This window comes from Entelurus aequoreus, linkage group LG08 (genome assembly GCF_033978785.1).
Source record: "Entelurus aequoreus isolate RoL-2023_Sb linkage group LG08, RoL_Eaeq_v1.1, whole genome shotgun sequence".
In the NCBI taxonomy this organism is placed as follows: domain Eukaryota; kingdom Metazoa; phylum Chordata; class Actinopteri; order Syngnathiformes; family Syngnathidae; genus Entelurus; species Entelurus aequoreus.
In genome coordinates, this window is record NC_084738.1 from 72,566,263 (window position 1) to 72,586,416 (window position 20,154).

Sequence of the window (20,154 nt, forward strand, 5' to 3'; positions counted from 1 at the left end):
ATAAAAATAAAAATAAAAATAAAAATAAAAACTAGAACAGCCAAATAGCTATAACTAGTATGCATATATATATATAAAAAAAAAATGCTTTTTTAAAAAGAAGGGCTTTTAAGCCTTTTCTAAAACCATCCACAGTCTGTGGTGCCCTCAGGTGGTCAGGGAGAGCGTTCCACAGACTGGGAGCGATATATATATATATATATATATATATATATATATATATATATATATATATATATATATATATATATATATATATATACAGTATAAGACTTATTTTTAACAATTTTATGAGTGGAGGCCTTTTGGATTTACACAGTCAAAAAACAATGAATACGAAGCATTGTTGTTATGAATTATTTACGTACTTATGGCTAAGATTACAGATGGATCGGAAGTTGCTTCAAGGATTTAAGCGTTGAAAGTAAAAATTAAATATATTACTTATTTTTAACAATTTTATGAGTGTCGGTGTAGGCCTTTTGGATTTACACAGTCAAAAAACAATAATGAATACAAAGCATTATTTATGGCTAAAATTACTTCACATTTGGATATTTTGGTTTATTCCATAAAAAGGAGGGTTTTGGGCAAAAAACTGAAGAAAAATCAATAAGATTTTGGCAACAGATAGTTTTGAGGTTGAGCTATAGATATTTAAGTGTTGAAGGTATAACAAAATATTATTTTTAACAGTTTAATGACCGGGACCTTTAATGTTAACCAAAAGTGACCCGAATGGTTACGTTATGTAATGTATTGGTTTTGAAAATATGAAAATGGCCCCCGTATGTTTTAGATTGGACTCCCCTGCTCCGTCAGATGGCCTTGACGTCCACCAGGCCGCCGTGTTGGGCGCCCTGCCTGGAGCTCTTGATGCCCCGCAGCTTGCGCCCGTGCAGCGTGAAGCGAGACCAGGCGGCCAGCTGCAGCAGGGCGCAGGTGATGGGCACAAACACCAGCATGTGGAAGCAACCCAGGCGCAGAGGCGGGGTCCCTGAGCCCGGAGCCACGTGGGGTCCCGGTATGTCCTCGGCGGGTTCCCTTTGGAAAATGTCGTAGCCTAGGGAGCAGAAGGTAGTGAGCCGTGCAGAGATGGTGGTGTGGGTGGTGTTGGCCGGCGGTACCTGTGTAGGCGCACAGCAGCCACGTGCCGAAGAGCGGCGCTAAGGTCTGCCCGGGCTTGGTCAACAGCGCCACCATCCCAAAAAGCAGCGCCGACACCGGCTGCTGTCGGCGGTTGACCACAAAGTCCTCGTCCACCAGGTCGGAGATGACCAGCTTCAGCAGCTTGCACGTTCCCTCCGTGAACACCCGGTTACTGCGGGGACACAGATTCAGTTCTGGGACTTGACTACAAACATCTATCCTGGACATTCAGTTCTGGGACTTGACTACAAACATCTATCCTGGACATTCAGTTCTGGGACATGACTACAAACATCTATCCTGGACATTCAAACATCTATCCTGGATATTCAGTTCTGGGACATGACTACAAACATCTATCCTGGACATTCAGTTGTGGGACATGACTACAAACATCTATCCTGGACATTCAGTTCTGGGACTTGACTACAAACATCTATCCTGGACATTCAGTTCTGGGACATGACTACAAACATCTATCCTGGACATTCAGTTCTGGGACATGACTACAAACATCTATCCTGGACATTCAGTTCTGGGACTTGACTACAAACATCTATCCTGGACATTCAGTCCTGGGACATGACTACAAACATATATCCTGGACATTCAGTTCTGGGACTTGACTACAAACAACTATCCTGGACATTCAGTTCTGGGACTTGACTACAAACATCTATCCTGGACATTCAGTTCTGGGACTTGACTACAAACATCTATCCTGGACATTCAGTCCTGGGACATGACTACAAACATCTATCCTGGACATTCAGTCCTGGGACATGACTACAAACATCTATCCTGGACATTCAAACATCTATCCTGGACATTCAGTCCTGGGACATGACTACAAACATCTATCCTGGACATTCAGTTCTGGGACTTGACTACAAACATCTATCCTGGACATTCAGTCCTGGGACATGACTACAAACATCTATCCTGGACATTCAAACATCTATCCTGGACATTCAGTCCTGGAACATGACTACAAACATCTATCCTGGACATTCAAACCAACATGAAGATTACCAGGAACTTTTCACCTCTACTTCTCCAACATTTCTCAATATGGGATGGTTCCCCCCTAACTACAGCCCACAATGTTAATAAGGGATGGGTTCCCCCCTAACTACAGCCCACAATGTTAATATGGGATGGGGTCCCCCCTAATTACAGCCCACAATGTTAATATGGGATGGGGTCCCCCTTAACTACAGCCCACAATGTTAATATGGGATGGGGTCCCCCCTAACTACAGCCCACAATGTTAATATGGGATGGGGTCCCCCCTAACTACAGCCCACAATGTTAATATGGGATGGGGTCCCCCCTAACTCACCTGGCGATGAAGATGCAGAGCAAGAAGACGTGGTCGGCCCCCGCCAGCAGCATGGCCACACTCAGTCCCAGTTTGAGCAGAAAAAGCCAGCGGATGACCTGGTAGACCCCATGGCGCTGGCACAGGGTGAGGAAGTAGAGGTTGTTGAGGTGGGGGGCCACGTAGGAGATGCCTGCACCGTGGGAGACAAACATCAACATCTGTCTTCACAGTCGTGTGGCTGCGTTGTCATGGTTACTGTTGCGTTTGACCAGATGTTCCTCCAAGTGGGATGTAAAACGCTGGTCAGTCCCAAGTTCCTTAGATGACATATAAACTGAACTCAAAGGTACCACCAAGCACAGAATAGGTATTTTGTAATTTATTGTCAAATATTTGAGAATAGAGACCAGCCTCGAACAACACATACAAATGCGTAGCCCAAGTTGATCTGGCATTCCAAAGGAAAAAGCAACTCTTTTCACACAAAGAAAGCCCCCCCCCCCCCCTCCTCTCAACACTGATAAGAAGAGAGACTTGGGGGTTGTGTTCACATTCCTGATGGTTTACGACCCTGTCTAAACAGGCAATCTGAAGACAAAGAGAAACTGGTATACAGAGTACACATGGAAAAATATGAGCTGATTCAAACATGATTATGAATAAAGAAATAACTCTTAAACATATGCATTATCCACATTACCCAGGAGGATGGAGCCGCTGGAGGCGGAGATGTTGTCTGACAGGAGGTGCTCCAGGAAAAGAGGGAAGAAGTTGTTGTTGAAGTGGCAGTGAAAGACCTGTGGAAACACAATCATTAATAGTACCAACAATCACACATGTTGAAGTGGCAGTGAAAGACCTGTGGAAACACAATAATTAATAGTACCAACAATCACACATGTTGAAGTGGCAGTGAAAGACCTGTGGAAACACAATCATTAATAGTACCAACAATCAAATACATGAGAAAGTACAAGAATTAATGATCAGTTCAGTTTATTTGGAACATATCTCTTCTTTTGTGGAGGCTAGAACACATGATTCATATTTATATTGTTTCTTAAAGGCCTACTGAAATGACATTTTTTTTATTTAAACGGGGATATCAGATCCATTCTATGTGTCATACTTGATCATTTCGCGATATTGCCATATTTTTGCTGAAAGGATTTAGTAGAGAACGACGACGATAAAGTTCGCAACTTTTGGTCTCTGATAAAAAAAAGCCTTGCCCCTACCGGAAGTAGCGTGACGACACCGAGGAAGGACTGCTCACATTTTACTATTGTTTACACCAGCAGCGAGAGCGATTCGGACCGAGAAAGCGACGATTACCCCATTAATTTGAGCGAGGATGAAAGATTCGTGGATGAGGAACGTGAAAGTGAAGGACTAGCGTGCAGTGCAGGACGTATCTTTTTTCCCTCTGACCGTAACTTAGGTACAAGCTGGCTCATTGGATTCCACACTCTCTCCTTTTTCTATTGTGGATCATGGATTTGTATTTTAAAACCACCTCGGATACTATATCCTCTTGAAAATGAGAGTCGAGCACGCGAAATGGACATTCACAGTGACTTTTATCTCCACGACAATACATCGGTGACGCTCTTTAGCTACTGAGCTAACGTGATAGCATCATGCTTAACTGCATATAGAAACAAAACAAATAAGTCCCTGACTGGAAGGATAGACAGAAGATCAACAATACTACCAAACTCTGGACATGTAAATACACCAGTGTTTCCCATAAACTGCCAAGATACCTGTGGCGGTGGGGGCGTGGCTATGGGCGTGGTCACCATGACATCGTCGAGTAATTTGCATAATTTACTACAATGATATGATTTTCTCTAAAAAGGCTAAAAAAATGTATACTTACTAATTAATAATAACAGTTTTGTTTTAAACGTCCATCCATCCATCCATCCATTTTACAATATAATTACAACACTTTATGTACATATTTATATACATATTTGAACAATAAGTTATTCACTGAAATATATTTATTCATTGTGGTTCTTACAAAAAATATATCTTATAAAATATAAAAGCTAAAATGTCTCTTAAAGCTCTGCCCCTTTAATTAGTGCATACTAAATCGTTTAACTTTAGCCTACTACTACAAGCATATTATTTACCAGCAACATAAAGTGAAACAGAGGCAGAGGTGTCCTGCCATAGTCAGTAACAAATAAACAGAAACCAGTAGTGGTCAAATACAAATAAGGCAACAAGAGAAGTATCCTACACTTCTCTTTTGTAAAGTAAATGTGAACAGCCTATATGGGCATCTACATCAACTATATCATTTGCCTGAGAAGCTGGACAGGACAAAAAACAAAAAAATATTTGTATTTGTGGCGGACGTCATTCTTTCGTGGCGGGCCGCCACAAATAAATGAATGTGTGGGAAACACTGTACACGGTTAATGCTTTCCAGCTTGGCGAAGCTTAGCAATGCTGTTGCTAACGACGCCATTGAAGCTAACTTAGCTACGGAACCTCGACAGAGCTATGCTAAAAACATTAGCTCTGCACCTACGCCAGCCCTCATCTGCTCATCAACGCCCGTGCTCACCTGCGTTCCAGCGATCGACGGTACGACGAAGGACTTCACCCGATCACAGATGCGGTCGGCGGCCCAGAGACGGAGGAAGTCAAGGTGAGGTCGTTCGGCTAGCGCGTCTGCTATCCTCAAAGTCCTCCTGGTTGTGTTGCTGTGGTCCGCCGCTAATACACCGATCCCACCTACATCTTTCTTCTTTGCAGTCTCCATTGTTCATTAAACAAATTGCAAAAAGATTCACCAACACAGATGTCCAGAATAACGTGGAATTTTGGGATGAAAACAGAGCTTTTTTGTATTGGATTCAATGGGTCCGAATACTTCCGTATCAACCGTATATAAACTATCAGACTGCGTGGTCGCTAGTAGTGGCTTTCAGTAGGCCTTTAAGGACAAGTTTTCTTCACAATACAAACTTGTTGATTTAAGAACCCTATTCAAGTTGGTGATTGAAGTTCTACTGTAGTAGTGTTTAGTACCAATATTTTGGGACCGGTACCATAATTATTTTGATATTTTTCGGTACTTTTCGATACTTTTCTAAATAAAGGGGACCAGAAAAAATGTTATTATTGTCTTTATTGTAACAAAAAATGTTAGTGTGCATGAAACATGTTTATTATTGTCATTTAGTCCTTAAATAAAATAGACAACTTGTCTTTTAGTAGTAAGTAAACAAACAAAGACTCCTAATTAGTCTGCAGTAACATATTGTGTCATTTATACACCTATTATTTTGTACACATTATGAGGGACAAACTGTAAAAAATGATTATTAATCCACTTGTTCATTTACTGTTAATATCTGCTTATTTTCTGTTTTAACATGTTCTATCTACACTTCTGTTCAAATGTAATAATCACTTATTCTTCTCTTCTTTGATACTTGACACTAGTTTTGGATGATACCACACATTTAGGTATCGATCCGATACCAAGTAGTTACAGGATCATACATTGGTCATATTCAAAGTCCTCATGTGTCCAGGGACATATTTACTGACTTTATAAACATTATATGAATTTTTTTTAAACGATAGAAGATACTGTGATGCCAAAAAATGTAGACGTAATCATAGTAGTATCGACTAGATACGCTCCTGTACTTGGTATCATTACAGTGGATGTTAGGAAAAAATTATTTTGATATTTTTCGGTACTTTTCGATACTTTTCTAAATAAAGGAGAGCACAAAAAATGTCATTATTGTCTTTATTGTAACAACAACTTATAAACGCATGCTTACCTCAGCTAAAGCTAAATATTACTCAAATCTCATCCACCTCAACAAAAATGATCCTAAATTTTTGTTTAGTACAGTAGCATCGCTAACCCAACAAGGGACTCCTCCCAGTAGCTCCACCCACTCAGCAGATGACTTTATGAATTTCTTTAATAAGAAAATTGAAGTCATTAGAAAAGAGATTAAAGACAATGAATCTCAGCTACAACTGGGTTCTATTAACACAAATACGACGGTATATACGACGGACATTGCCCTCCAAAATAGTTTCTCTCTCTTTGATGAAATAACATTGGAGGAATTGTTAAAATGTGTAAATGGGACAAAACAAACAACATGTTTACTTGACCCAATTCCTGGGAAACTTATCAAGGAGCTTTTTGTTTTATTAGGTCCATCAGTGTTAAATATTATAAACTTATCACTTTCCTCTGGTACTGTTCCTCTAGCATTCAAAAAAGCGGTTATTCATCCTCTACTAAAAAGACCTAACCTCGATCCTGACCTCATGGTGAACTACCGGCCGGTGTCCCACCTACCGTTTATCTCGAAAATTCTCGAAAAAATTGTCGCACAGCAGCTAAATGAACACTTAGCGTCTAACAATCTCTGTGAACCTTTTCAATCCGGTTTCAGGGCAAATCACTCTACGGAGACAGCCCTCGCAAAAATGACTAATGATCTATTGCTGACGATGGATTCTGATGCTTCATCTATGTTGCTGCTTCTTCATCTTAGCGCCGCTTTCGATACTGTTGATCATAATATTTTATTAGAGCGTATCAAAACACGTATTGGTATGTCAGACTTAGCCTTGTCTTGGTTTAACTCTTATCTTACTGACAGGATGCAGTGTGTCTCCCATAACAATGTGACCTCGGACTATGTTAAGGTAACGTGCGGAGTTCCCCAGGGTTCGGTTCTTGGCCCTGCACTCTTTAGTATTTACATGCTGCCGCTAGGTGACATTATACGCAAATACGGTGTTAGCTTTCACTGTTATGCTGATGACACTCAACTCTACATGCCCCTAAAGCTGACCAACACGCCGGACTGTAGTCAGCTGGAGGCGTGTCTTAATGAAATTAAACAATGGATGTCCGCTAACTTTTTGCAACTCAACGCTAAGAAAACGGAAATGCTGATTATCGGTCCTGCTCAACACCAACATCTATTTAATAATACCACCTTAACATTTGACAACCAAACAATTAAACAAGGAGACTCGGTAAAGAATCTGGGTATTATCTTCGACCCAACTCTCTCGTTTGAGTCACACATTAAGAGTGTTACTAAAACGGCCTTCTTTCATCTCCGTAATATCGCTAAAATTCGTTCCATTTTGTCCACAAGCGATGCTGAGATCATTATTCATGCGTTCGTTACATCTCGTCTCGATTACTGTAACGTTTTATTTTCGGGTCTCCCTATGTCTAGCATTAAAAGATTACAGTTGGTACAAAATGCGGCTGCTAGACTTTTGACAAAAACAAGAAAGTTTGATCATATTACGCCTATACTCGCTCACTTGCACTGGCTTCCTGTGCACCTAAGATGCGACTTTAAGGTTTTACTACTTACGTATAAAATACTACACGGTCAAGCTCCTGCCTATCTTGCCGATTGTATTGTACCATATGTCCCGGCAAGAAATCTGCGTTCAAAGAACTCCGGCTTATTAGTGATTCCCAGAGCCCAAAAAAAGTCTGCGGGCTATAGAGCGTTTTCTATTCGGGCTCCAATACTATGGAATGCCCTCCCGGTAAAAGTTAGAGATGCTACCTCAGTAGAAGCATTTAAGTCTCATCTTAAAACTCATTTGTATACTCTAGCCTTTAAATAGACTCCCTTTTTAGACCAGTTGATCTGCCGTTTCTTTTCTTTTCTTTTCTACTCTGCTCCGGGGTGGACCGCTAGCCTGTCCATCAGATGGGGACATCTCTACGCTGCTGACCCGTCTCCGCTCGGGATGGTTCCCGCTGGCCCCACCATGGACTGGACTTTCGCTGATGTGTTGGACTTTCACAATATTATGTCAGACCCACTCGACACCGAGGATGTCGTTGTGGCTTGTACAGCCCTTTGAGACACTTGTGATTTAGGGCTATATAAATAAACATTGATTGATTGATTGATTGATTTAGTCCTTCAATAAAATAGTCAACTTGTCTTTTAGTAGTAAGTAAACAAACAACGACTCCTAATTAGTCTGCAGTAACATATTGTGTCATTTATACACCTATTATTTTGTACACATTATGAGGGACAAACTGTAAAAAATGATTATTAATCCACTTGTTCATTTACTGTTAATATCTGCTTATTTTCTGTTTTAACATGTTCCATCTACACTTCTGTTCAAATGTAATAATCACTTATTCTTCTCTTCTTTCATACTTGACATTAGTTTTGGATGATACCACACATTTAGGTATCGATCCGATACCAAGTAGTTACAGGATCATACATTGGTCATATTCAAAGTCCTCATGTGTCCAGGGACATATTTACTGACTTTATAAACATTATATTAATTTAAAAAAAAAAACGAAAAAGATTTTGTGATGCTAAAAAATATTGATGTAATCATAGTAGTATTGGCTAGATACGCTCTTGTACTTGGTATCATTGTAGTGGATGTCCCCCATGGCGTTTGTTTACATTGTGACACAGGTGAGCTATTGTATCCTCCTACGGTGTGTAGTGAAGCATGTTTAGCTATTCCTCATCCTCCAGTGATAATGCTACTTATGTGTATGTATGTATGTATGTGGGCTCTGTACCGAGGATGTCGTTGTGGCTTGTACAGCCCTTTGACACACTTGTGATTTAGGGCTATATAAATAAACATTGATTGATTGATTGATTACTTGTAAGAAACGTACTTTATTTGTCGCCATGTAGACCAGGATTAGTGATTTAGAAGTAGTTAAAACACTGTGGATGGATGTTAGCCCTGTCTTAAAGCAGCTCTTCCTGAGGGTGTTTCAGTGTTATAACTTCACCTTTATCTTGACTTTTTACACCAAAATGCGTCTAATTCTCCCTTTTCTGTCTCCACACTGTGTCTGCTTGTAAGTACTCTGTGTGTGTGCGCTGCCCAACATGCTCCTCTGCTTATAAAACCAACAATGTCACGACATGACGACGACAGGGGCGCGGAAGGGTGGGGGACGTGTACTTTTCAGAGGCGGTATAGTACCGAATATGCATCATTAGTGTGGCGGTGCTATACTAGTTGTGGTATACTGTACAACCCTAAATAGTAGTAGTAAAAGGTTTGAAGTGAGGAAAGCTCACCTGAATGAGGTTCATGGACACGAACCACATGAAGTTCTTGTGTCTGGACAGCTGCTTGAGGTACTGCTGGATGGTGACGGGGTGCTCAGGAGAGGTGAACGGGGCGTTGCCCACACTCAGCCTGCCACACAGAAGATTAGAAGAAGACAAACTTTGTAATAAAGATGCGCCTTTTGTCACGTACTCTTTGAGCGCCAGCGCCTCCTCGTGTCTTGGACGGACTTCCTTCTCAAAACGTCGCCGTAGCAACCCGGAGACGAGGAAGAAGCCCAGGATGGAGAAGGCGGCCAGGGCCAGGCAGAAGAGGCGGAAGGCGTGGAAGTCCTCCTTGTCCCAGAAGGAGTAGGACAGGAAGACGGACAGCGAGCCCAGGGCGCTGAAGGCCGAGCAGTGGAAGTTGAGGCGCGTGCGGTCGGCGGCGGACACGGCCAGGTCGGCCAGCAGGGCGCTGTGGTGGAGGTCCACCATGGTGAGGAAGCCGTCGTACAGGCACAGGCAGAGCAGGAACTGCAGGCCCGGGCTGGCCCACGCCACCCAGAAGGCCAGGAAGGAGAGGGCCAGGAGAGGCCCGTTGGCGGACAGCGCCTTCAGCCGCTTCAGAACCACCTCTGGGGACGTGACCTGGGAGCCGGTCCTGGACCACAACACACAGACAGAGTTGCACGTACAGTCATTAGTCCAGTCATTTACAAAAGGTAAACATGCTATTGATTGATTGATTGAGACTTTTATTAGTAGGTTGCACAGTGAAGTACATATTCCGTACAATTGACCACTAAATGGTAACACCCCAATAAGTTTTTCAACTTGTTTAAGTCGGGGTCCACTGGGTCTACTGGGACTTAGCAGCTACACAACAGCTCGGCACACAATAGCACACAAGCTACTGATAAGTAGTGATGTTTTAAAGCAGGGGTCGCCAAATCCTCAATCCTGATCGGACCCCTGTTCTATTGTATTGTTTTTATACAATATTTCTTATCTAAAAGTGTTTTTTTCTTTTTAAAGGGCATGTCAGGTGTTAAAATTGTGGTGATTTGGAGTTGGGGGGCAGGCACCTATAAAACTGATTTCCATTCATTTTAATGGGAGACGTTAAATTGAGATACACAGGGGGGAATTAAAAAATTTTTTTTTTTTTTTTTACATAAATAAATACAATCATGTGTGCTTACGGACTGTATCCCTGCAGACTGTATTGATCTATATTGATATATAATGTACATATTGTGTTTTTTATGTTGATTTCATTTTTTATTTTATTTTTAATTTTTATTTTTTTACATAAATAAATACAATCATGTGTGCTTACGGACTGTATCCCTGCAGACTGTATTGATCTATATTGATATATAATGTATATATTGTGTTTTTTATGTTGATTTCATAAAAAAAATAAAATAAATTTTTTTTATTTTATTTTTTACATAAATAAATACAATCATGTGTGCTTACGGACTGTATCCCTGCAGACTGTATTGATCTATATTGATATATAATGTATATATTGTGTTTTTTATGTTGATTTCATAAAAAAAATAAAAAAATATAGATATATTTTTTTACATAAATAAATACAATCATGTGTGCTTACGGACTGTATCCCTGCAGACTGTATTGATCTATATTGATATATAATGTATATATTGTGTTTTTTATGTTGATTTCATAAAAATAAAAATTTTTTTTTTTTTTTTTTTTTTACATAAATAAATACAATCATGTATGCTTACGGACTGTATCCCTGCAGACTGTATTGATCTATATTGATATATAATGTATATATTGTGTTTTTTATGTTGATTTCATAAAAAAATGAAAAAAATAAAAAAAAATTATTTTTTTTTAAATTTCTTGTGCGGCCCGGTACCAATCGGTCCACGGACCGGTACCGGGCCGCGGCCCGGTGGTTGGGGACCACTGACCTAATGGACACCTCTGGTTTATAAAGATCTCCAAATGCAGGTTAAAAAACTGCGTGATAGGCACTCCGAGGGCAGCCATAATTGCGAGGTGGCCCTCAATAACAAGGAGTGAGACAACACCTTGAAACGCTTGTTAGCGCCACCTGGCAGACTTCAAGTGGAACTGCTGTTGGAGCAAGTCTGACACTAAGCAAACACATTCCCATTGTGGCCCTTTATGTAACCTCGAGAGCAAACATTGCGCAAATACTGTTGATGGCAGCGGGTGGTAATATGTACTGTATGTGTGTGGGTGTGGTGGAAGCAGGCCAGGGTGCAGACACTCACTGAGGAGAGCTGAGGAAGGTGCGGTCACTCAGCCACCCGAACAGAGGATCATTGAAACTGTTCCAGAGCAGGAACACGGTCTGTGAAGACAAAGTCAAAGGGGCGCTCCATACCCGACTACATATTCATGCCACCTACCTCGCCCACCCAGAAGGAGACCTTGTCGATCTTGTAGACGGACACAAAGGTGTCCACGTAGTAGAGCAGGAAGACATTGTGGAGGACGGAGGTGAAGAGGGCCAAGGAGCCGTAGAGCACGGCGGTGGAGAGGACGCTCCGGCCCATTCTTCCTCCACACGATCACCGCCTCCTCATGGCCGCCACACCTGCTTTTACTGCACGGCCACCACAGCTAACTTGTCATTAGTGTTGGCAGGCAGGGCTCCTCCTCTGGGGGGGAACACAACACAGAAGGCTTGTCACCATACCACTAGTCCACTAGTGCACTAGTCCAGTCCACTAGTGCACTTGTCCACTAGTGCACTAGTCCACTAGTGCACTAGTGCAGTCCACTAGTGCACTAGTGCAGGGCTTGGCAACACTAAATGTTGAAGGAGACATTTTGGACCAAAAATACAACAACAAAAATCTGTCTGGAGCCGCAAAAACTTAAAAGTCTTATATAAGTGTTATAATGAAGGCAACACATGATGTAAGTGTCTATACTAGCCTACTATCAGAATGACTTTAAAAGTCTTATATAAGTGTTATAATGAAGGCAACACATGATGTAAGTGTCTATATTAGCCTACTATCAAAATAACTTTAAACGTCTTATATAAGTGTTGTAATGAAGGCAACACATGATGTAAGTGTCTATATTAGCCTACTATCAAAATGACTTTACAAGTCTTATATAAGTGTTATAATGAAGGCAACACATGATGTAAGTGTCTATATTAGCCTACTATCAAAATGACTTTAAACGTCTTATATAAGTGTTATAATGAAGGCAACACATGATGTAAGTGTCTATATTAGCCTACTATCAAAATGACTTTACAAGTCTTATATAAGTGTTATAATGAAGGCAACACATGATGTAAGTGTCTATATTAGCCTACTATCAAAATGACTTTAAAAGTCTTATATAAGTGTTAGAATGAAGGCAACACATGATGTAAGTGTCTATATTAGCCTACTATCAAAATGACTTTAAAAGTCTTATATAAGTGTTATAATGAAGACAACACATGATGTAAGTGTCTATACTAGCCTACTATCAAAATGACTTTAAAAGTGTTATAATGAAGGCAACACATGATGTGTCTATATTAGCCTACTATCAGAATGACTTTAAAAGTGTTGTATAAGTGTTATAATGAAGGCAACACATGATGTAAGTGTCTATATTAGCCTACTATCAAAATGACTTTAAAAGTCTTATTTAAGTGTTATAATGAAGACAACACATGATGTAAGTGTCTATATTAGCCTACTATCAAAATGACTTTAAAAGTCTTATATAAGTGTTATAACGAAGACAACACATGATGTAAGTGTCTATACTAGCCTACTATCAAAATGACTTTAAAAGTCTTATATAAGTGTTATAATGAAGGCAACACATGATGTAAGTGTCTATATTAGCCTACTATCAGAATGACTTTAAAAGTCTTATATAAGTGTTATAATGAAGGCAACACATGATGTAAGTGTCTATATTAGCCTACTATCAAAATAACTTTAAACGTCTTATATAAGTGTTGTAATGAAGGCAACACATGATGTAAGTGTCTATATTAGCCTACTATCAAAATGACTTTACAAGTCTTATATAAGTGTTATAATGAAGGCAACACATGATGTAAGTGTCTATATTAGCCTACTATCAAAATGACTTTAAACGTCTTATATAAGTGTTATAATGAAGGCAACACATGATGTAAGTGTCTATATTAGCCTACTATCAAAATGACTTTACAAGTCTTATATAAGTGTTATAATGAAGGCAACACATGATGTAAGTGTCTATATTAGCCTACTATCAAAATGACTTTAAAAGTCTTATATAAGTGTTAGAATGAAGGCAACACATGATGTAAGTGTCTATATTAGCCTACTATCAAAATGACTTTAAAAGTCTTATATAAGTGTTATAATGAAGACAACACATGATGTAAGTGTCTATACTAGCCTACTATCAAAATGACTTTAAAAGTGTTATAATGAAGGCAACACATGATGTGTCTATATTAGCCTACTATCAGAATGACTTTAAAAGTGTTGTATAAGTGTTATAATGAAGGCAACACATGATGTAAGTGTCTATATTAGCCTACTATCAAAATGACTTTAAAAGTCTTATTTAAGTGTTATAATGAAGACAACACATGATGTAAGTGTCTATATTAGCCTACTATCAAAATGACTTTAAAAGTCTTATATAAGTGTTATAACGAAGACAACACATGATGTAAGTGTCTATACTAGCCTACTATCAAAATGACTTTAAAAGTCTTATATAAGTGTTATAATGAAGGCAACACATGATGTAAGTGTCTATATTAGCCTACTATCAAAATGACTTTACAAGTCTTATATAAGTGTTATAATGAAGGCAACACATGATGTAAGTGTCTATATTAGCCTACTATCAGAATGACTTTAAAAGTGTTATATAAGTGTTATAATGAAGGCAACACATGATGTAAGTGTCTATATTAGCCTACTATCAAAATGACTTTAAAAGTCTTATATAAGTGTTATAATGAAGACAACACATGATGTAAGTGTCTATATTAGCCTACTATCAAAATGACTTTAAAAGTCTTATATAAGTGTTATAATGAAGACAACACATGATGTAAGTGTCTATATTAGCCTACTATCAAAATTACTTTAAAAGTCTTATATAAGTGTTATAATGAAGGCAACACATGATGTAAGTGTCTATATTAGCCTACAAAAAATAAGAGTTGTAGAAATGATTGTAAACTCAAGACAGCCATGACATCATGTTCTTTACAAGAGTCCAAGAAAACGACAGGCTGTCTTCTTCGAATGGATTTTTTTTACAATCTTTGCAAGCTGGGTAATGTTTGCTGTGGTCTGGAACAACATGGCGCACAAAAAACTATGAGAAATGCAGCCAATATTACATACAGATAATGTGTCATGAGACACGCAGACATAAATGAAATATACAGAGGACATACTGTAAGTAAAGGAAATTAAATGAGCTCAAATATACCTACAAACGAGTCATAATGATGCTAGCCTAAATTAGCTTAGCAAATATACCTGACTAGCACTCCACCCAAGTCAATAACATCAACACTGCATTCACGCACAGCACAAAACGTTTGGTGGACAAAATGAGACAAAGAAAGAGCGGCATAAAACATCTTTCTGTGGCAGCGTCGGAGAAAGTTGTACACGTAAACAAACTACGGTGAGTTCAAGGACAGCCAAAATTAGTTGGACAACACAGCACTCGGCAAAATCCTCTCATCAGTGAAGCATGTTTGATACAAAGAGTGGGATTTCTAACAATTACGAAAGTTTGTGTCATGTTTGTCCGTCTAAAGAAACAAAAATATATATTTCACCCCCCTTTTTTCTATTTTCATACATTGTTGAAAAAGCTCCAGGGAGCCACTAGGACAGGGGTCACCAACGCGGTGCCCGCGGGCACCAGGTAGCCCGTAAGGACCAGATGAGTAGCCCGCTGGCCTGTTCTAAAAATAGCTCAAATAGCAGCACTTACCAGTGAGCTGCCTCTATTTTTTAAATGTTATTTATTTACTAGCAAGCTGGTCTCGCTTTGCCCGACATTTTTAATTCTAAGAGAGACAAAACTCAAATAGAATTTGAAAATCCAAGAAAATATTTGAAAGACTTGGTCTTCACTTGTTTAAATAAATTCATTAATTTTTTTACTTTGCTTCTTATTACTTTCAGAAAGACAATTTTAGAGAAAAAATACAACCTTAAAAATGATTTTAGGATTTTTAAACACATATACCTTTTTACCTTTTAAATTCCTTCCTTTTCTTTCCTGACAATTTAAATCAATGTTCAAGTATTTTATTTTGTTTTTATTGTAAAGAATAATAAACACATTTTAATTTAATTCTTCATTTTAGCTTCTATTTTTTCGACGAAGAATATTTGTGAAATATTTCTTCAAACTTATTATGATTAAAATTTAAAAAAAAATATTCTGGCAAATCTAGAAAATCTGTAGAATCAAATTTGAATCTTATTTCAAAGTCTTTTGAATTTATTTTAAAATATTTGTTCTGGAAAATCTAGAAGAAATAATGATTTGTCTTTGTTAGAAATATAGTTTGGTCCAATTTGTTATATATTCTAACAAAGTGTAGATTGGATTTTAACCTATTTAAAACATGTCATCAAAATTTTAAAAATAATCTTAATCAGGAAAAATTACTAATGATGTTCCATGAATTCTTTTTTTTAAGTTTTTCTCTTCTTTTTTTCGGTTGAATTTTGAATTTTAAAGAGTCGAAATTGAAGATAAACTATGTTTCAAAATGTAATTGTCATTTTTTTCGTGTTTTCTCCTCTTTTAAACCGTTCAATTAAGTGTAAATATCATTAATTATTAATAATAACATAGAGTTAAAGGTAAATTGAGCAAATTGGCTATTTCTGGCAATTTATTGAAGTGTGTATCAAACTGGTAGCCCTTCGCATGAATCACTACCCAAGAAGTAGCTCTTGCTTTCAAAAAGGTTGGTGACCCCTGCACTAGGGCATCGGGTTGCAGACTCCCGCACTAGTCGATACCTCACCTAGGAATGTCAGTTCTCCACACTTCTTTAAAACCATGTAAACATGTCAAATGTACTTTTACATTGGAAAAAACAACATCTGTGTTCTATAATCTCCCAGGACATCAAAACAAACAATACTGTGCTTATAAACATGATTATAAATAACAACAATAGTCAACTGTTTTACATTTGCAACAAAGAACAGCGGTGGTATATTAATTGTAATTAATATTATTTTAATATGGTGATGTCATCATGGCATCTAATACAAATGCTAAAACACATATTTAAAGACGCTTTGTTTTTTTTCTCTTTTTAATAACTTGCTGTCAGCATGCTAACATTAGCATGCTAACTTTTTAACACGTGTGCCACATCACACCCTGACTTATTTTGACTTTTCTGCTGTTTTCCTGTGTGTAGTGTTTTAGTTATTGTCTTGCGCTCCTATTTTGGTGGCTTTTTCCCCTTTTTTTTGGTGTTTTCCTGTAGCAGTTTCATGTCTTCCTTTGAGCGATATTTCCCGCATCTGCTTTGTTTTTATCCTTCTTTGTGGGGACATTGTCGATTGTCATGTCTTGTTCGGATGTACATTGTCGACGCCGTCTTTGCTCCGCAGTAAGTCTTTGCTGTCGTCCAGCATTCTGTTATTGTTTGCTTTGTAGCCAGTTCAGTTTTAGTTTCGTTTAGCATAGCCTTCCCTAAGCTACAATGCCTTTTTTAAGGGGCACTCACCACATTTTTAACCCCAAATAGGTGAAATTAGATCATCTCCCACGGCACACCAGACTGTGCCGCGGCACAGTGGTTGAAAAACACTGGTCTTTAAACTACACGGACTAAAACGCTCATGAAAAAAATCTATTTTCAAGCATCTTTTATTCTTGTATGAGTATGATTGTTGACATGTTTTAATGATTGCGATTGGAAAAGAGCGAATGTGGCTCAACAGATGATCGCAGCAGCTAATCGTAGCCAGATCGATAATAATCACATCACATTTACATAACCAAACGCTTGGTTGGCGACTTTAACTTGTTAAAGTATCGATTTAGAGTCGACTTCTTATCACTAAAGTCGCTAGTATTAGTGCGAGTGTTGCTTAACCAGCAGTTATAAACCATTAGCCACAGTTAGCGCTAGTTAGCATTGGTAACGCTAGCATGCTAGCTAGTCAACCTAAAGTAAATAAACAACTTATTGATTCTACTAACACAAAAGTATGTTGGCAATGAGACGTAACTCACCTTCAATGTTAACCAGGTCACCTGAGAGGGTTCCTGCTCGCTTAGTAGCAGCCGCGACTGGCGCTCGGGAGGCAGGGAGCGAGGGCGGTGATCCACGTCATAACGACCGCAAGCCGCGCTTCTCGTCGCCGGGGCGACGGTGGAGGTTTCGCGGTCCGCTTCTCCAGCGCTGAAGGCGGGGGAAGTTGCGCCTCTCCTCCGGCAGAGGGCAGACTGGTACAAGCCAGCGTAGACATCTTATGAGTAGACGCAGCATGGAGCGCTACTGCCTACTGGCGCTGACGAGACGCGGGGCCGCCATCTTGGAGTGGTGATCCGCTCCACTCAGTGCAATTCATTTGGCAGGAGCAATGAACTGTCTGCGCATTTAATTCATCTTACCTCACTGAATACCACTCATTTTCACCCACTTTTTTGTCATACTTGTAGCTATGACAAAGGACACATGTTTTATTATTCATAGTTTGCTTAACAGTAATAGAATATTACGGAGCCCCTAAAGGGACATGGGGGAAATTTATTTTTTTATAATGTTTTTTTTTTTTTTTGACATGTTTCTCGTACGCACGAGAAACTTAGAAACTTTTTATAAAAAAAATATTTTTTTTAATAAATAAATTATATTTTTTTTTAGACATGTATCTCGTGCACACGAGAAAGTTTCTTGTGCGCACGAGATACATGTCTAAAAAAAAAAAAAAAATTATAATTTTTTTTTTTTAGACCTGTATCTCGTGCGCAAGAGAAACTTTCTTTTGTGCACAAGATACTTTCTCGTGCGCACGAGATGTCTAAAAAAATTTAAAATAAACATTTTTTAATTCTTTTTTTTTTAGACATGTATCTCGTGCACACGAGAACGTTTCTCATGCACACGAGATGTCTAAAAAAAAAATTTAAAAAATTTTTTTAATATTTTTTTTTAATTCTTTTTTTTTTTTTTTTAGACATGTATTCGTGCGCACGAGAAACTTTCTCCTGCACACGAGAAACTATCTTATGTGCACGAGATACATGTCTAAAAAAAAAAAAAGAAGTAAAACATTTTTTTTAATTTTTTTTTTTAGACATGTATCTCGTGCGCACGAGAAACTTTCTCGTGCGCACATGTTTAAAAAATAAAAAATTATAACTTTTTTTTTTGTATAACTTTATGAAAACTTTCGAGAAAGTTTTCATAAAGTTACTAATGATTTCCAATGTTGTATCTTGTGCGCAAGAGAAACTTTCTTCTGCGCACAAGATACTTTCTCGTGCGCACGAGATGTCTAAAAAAATTAAAAATAAACATTTTTTAATTCTTTTTTTTTTAGACATGTATCTCGTGCACACGAGAACGTTTCTCATGCACACGAGATGTCTAAAAAAAAATAAAAAATAAAAATTTTAATTATTTTTTTTTATCTTGTGCACACGAGAAACTATCTCATGCACACGATAAACTGTCTCATGCACATGTCTAAAAAATAATAATATAAAAATGTATTTAAAAATTTTTTTTAGACATGTATCTTGTGCGCAAAGCAACTATCTTGTGCACACGAGAAACATGTCTAAAAAAATAAAAATAAAAAAATAAAAAATTATAACTTTTTTTAATTTTTTTTATTACTTTATGAAAACTTTCTCGTGCACACGAGAAAGTTTCCCGTGTGCACGAGATACATGTCTAAAAAAAAAAAAAGAATTAAAAACATTTAAAAAAAATTTTTTTTAGACACGAGAAGTTTCTCGTGCACATATCTAAAAAAAAAAAAAAAAACTTTTTTTTTTTTTTCTTGTATAACTATGCACGGGAAAATTTTCATAAAGTTATAAAAAAAATAAAAAAAAGTTATAATATTTTTTTTTTTTTAACACGAAAAAAAATACAAATTGTTACATTTTAAGTCTACTTTATACTTCTTTTTGTGCCGTAGTGTGCACGATCCTTTCCATCCTTTGTAACTGAGCTACTGTGTGGAAAATGTTCCCTTGTGGATCATTAAAGTTTGTCTAAGACTAAAAAATTTTTTGCAAAATAAATGGTAAATGATAAATGGGTTGTACTTGTATAGCGCTTTTCTACCTTCAAGGTACTCAAAGCGCTTTGACAGTATTTCCACATTTACCCATTCACACACACATTCACACACTGATGGCGGGAGCTGCCATGCAAGGCGCTAACCAGCAGCCATCAGAGGCAAAGGGTGAAGTGTCTTGCCCAAGGACACAACGGACGTGACTAGGAAGGTAGAAGGTGGGAATTGAACCCCAGTAACCAGCAACACTCCGATTGCTGGCACAGCCACTCTACCAACTTCGCCACGCCGTCCCTTTTAATTA

At 38.3% G+C, this 20,154-nt stretch overlaps 1 protein-coding gene across 2 annotated transcripts; it reads right to left on the bottom strand.

Annotated features, from left to right (window-relative positions):
- Positions 1-243: 243 nt before the first annotated feature.
- Positions 244-17,991, bottom strand: LOC133655211 (transmembrane protein 180-like). Of its 2 annotated transcripts, XM_062055176.1 has the most exons (9): positions 17,830-17,990; positions 11,979-12,230; positions 11,841-11,920; positions 9,773-10,222; positions 9,589-9,709; positions 3,174-3,270; positions 2,492-2,663; positions 1,128-1,321; positions 244-1,063 (listed from the first exon to the last, which is right to left on the bottom strand). In XM_062055176.1, exons 2-9 carry the CDS (start codon positions 12,123-12,125, stop codon positions 819-821), a joined length of 1,506 nt encoding a protein of 501 aa, XP_061911160.1. In that variant the 5' UTR covers positions 12,126-12,230; positions 17,830-17,990; the 3' UTR covers positions 244-818. The 2 variants fall into 2 exon arrangements, with proteins under 2 accessions (XP_061911160.1, XP_061911159.1); XM_062055175.1 differs by having other exon boundaries at positions 9,589-10,222; positions 17,830-17,991.
- Positions 17,992-20,154: the final 2,163 nt, after the last annotated feature.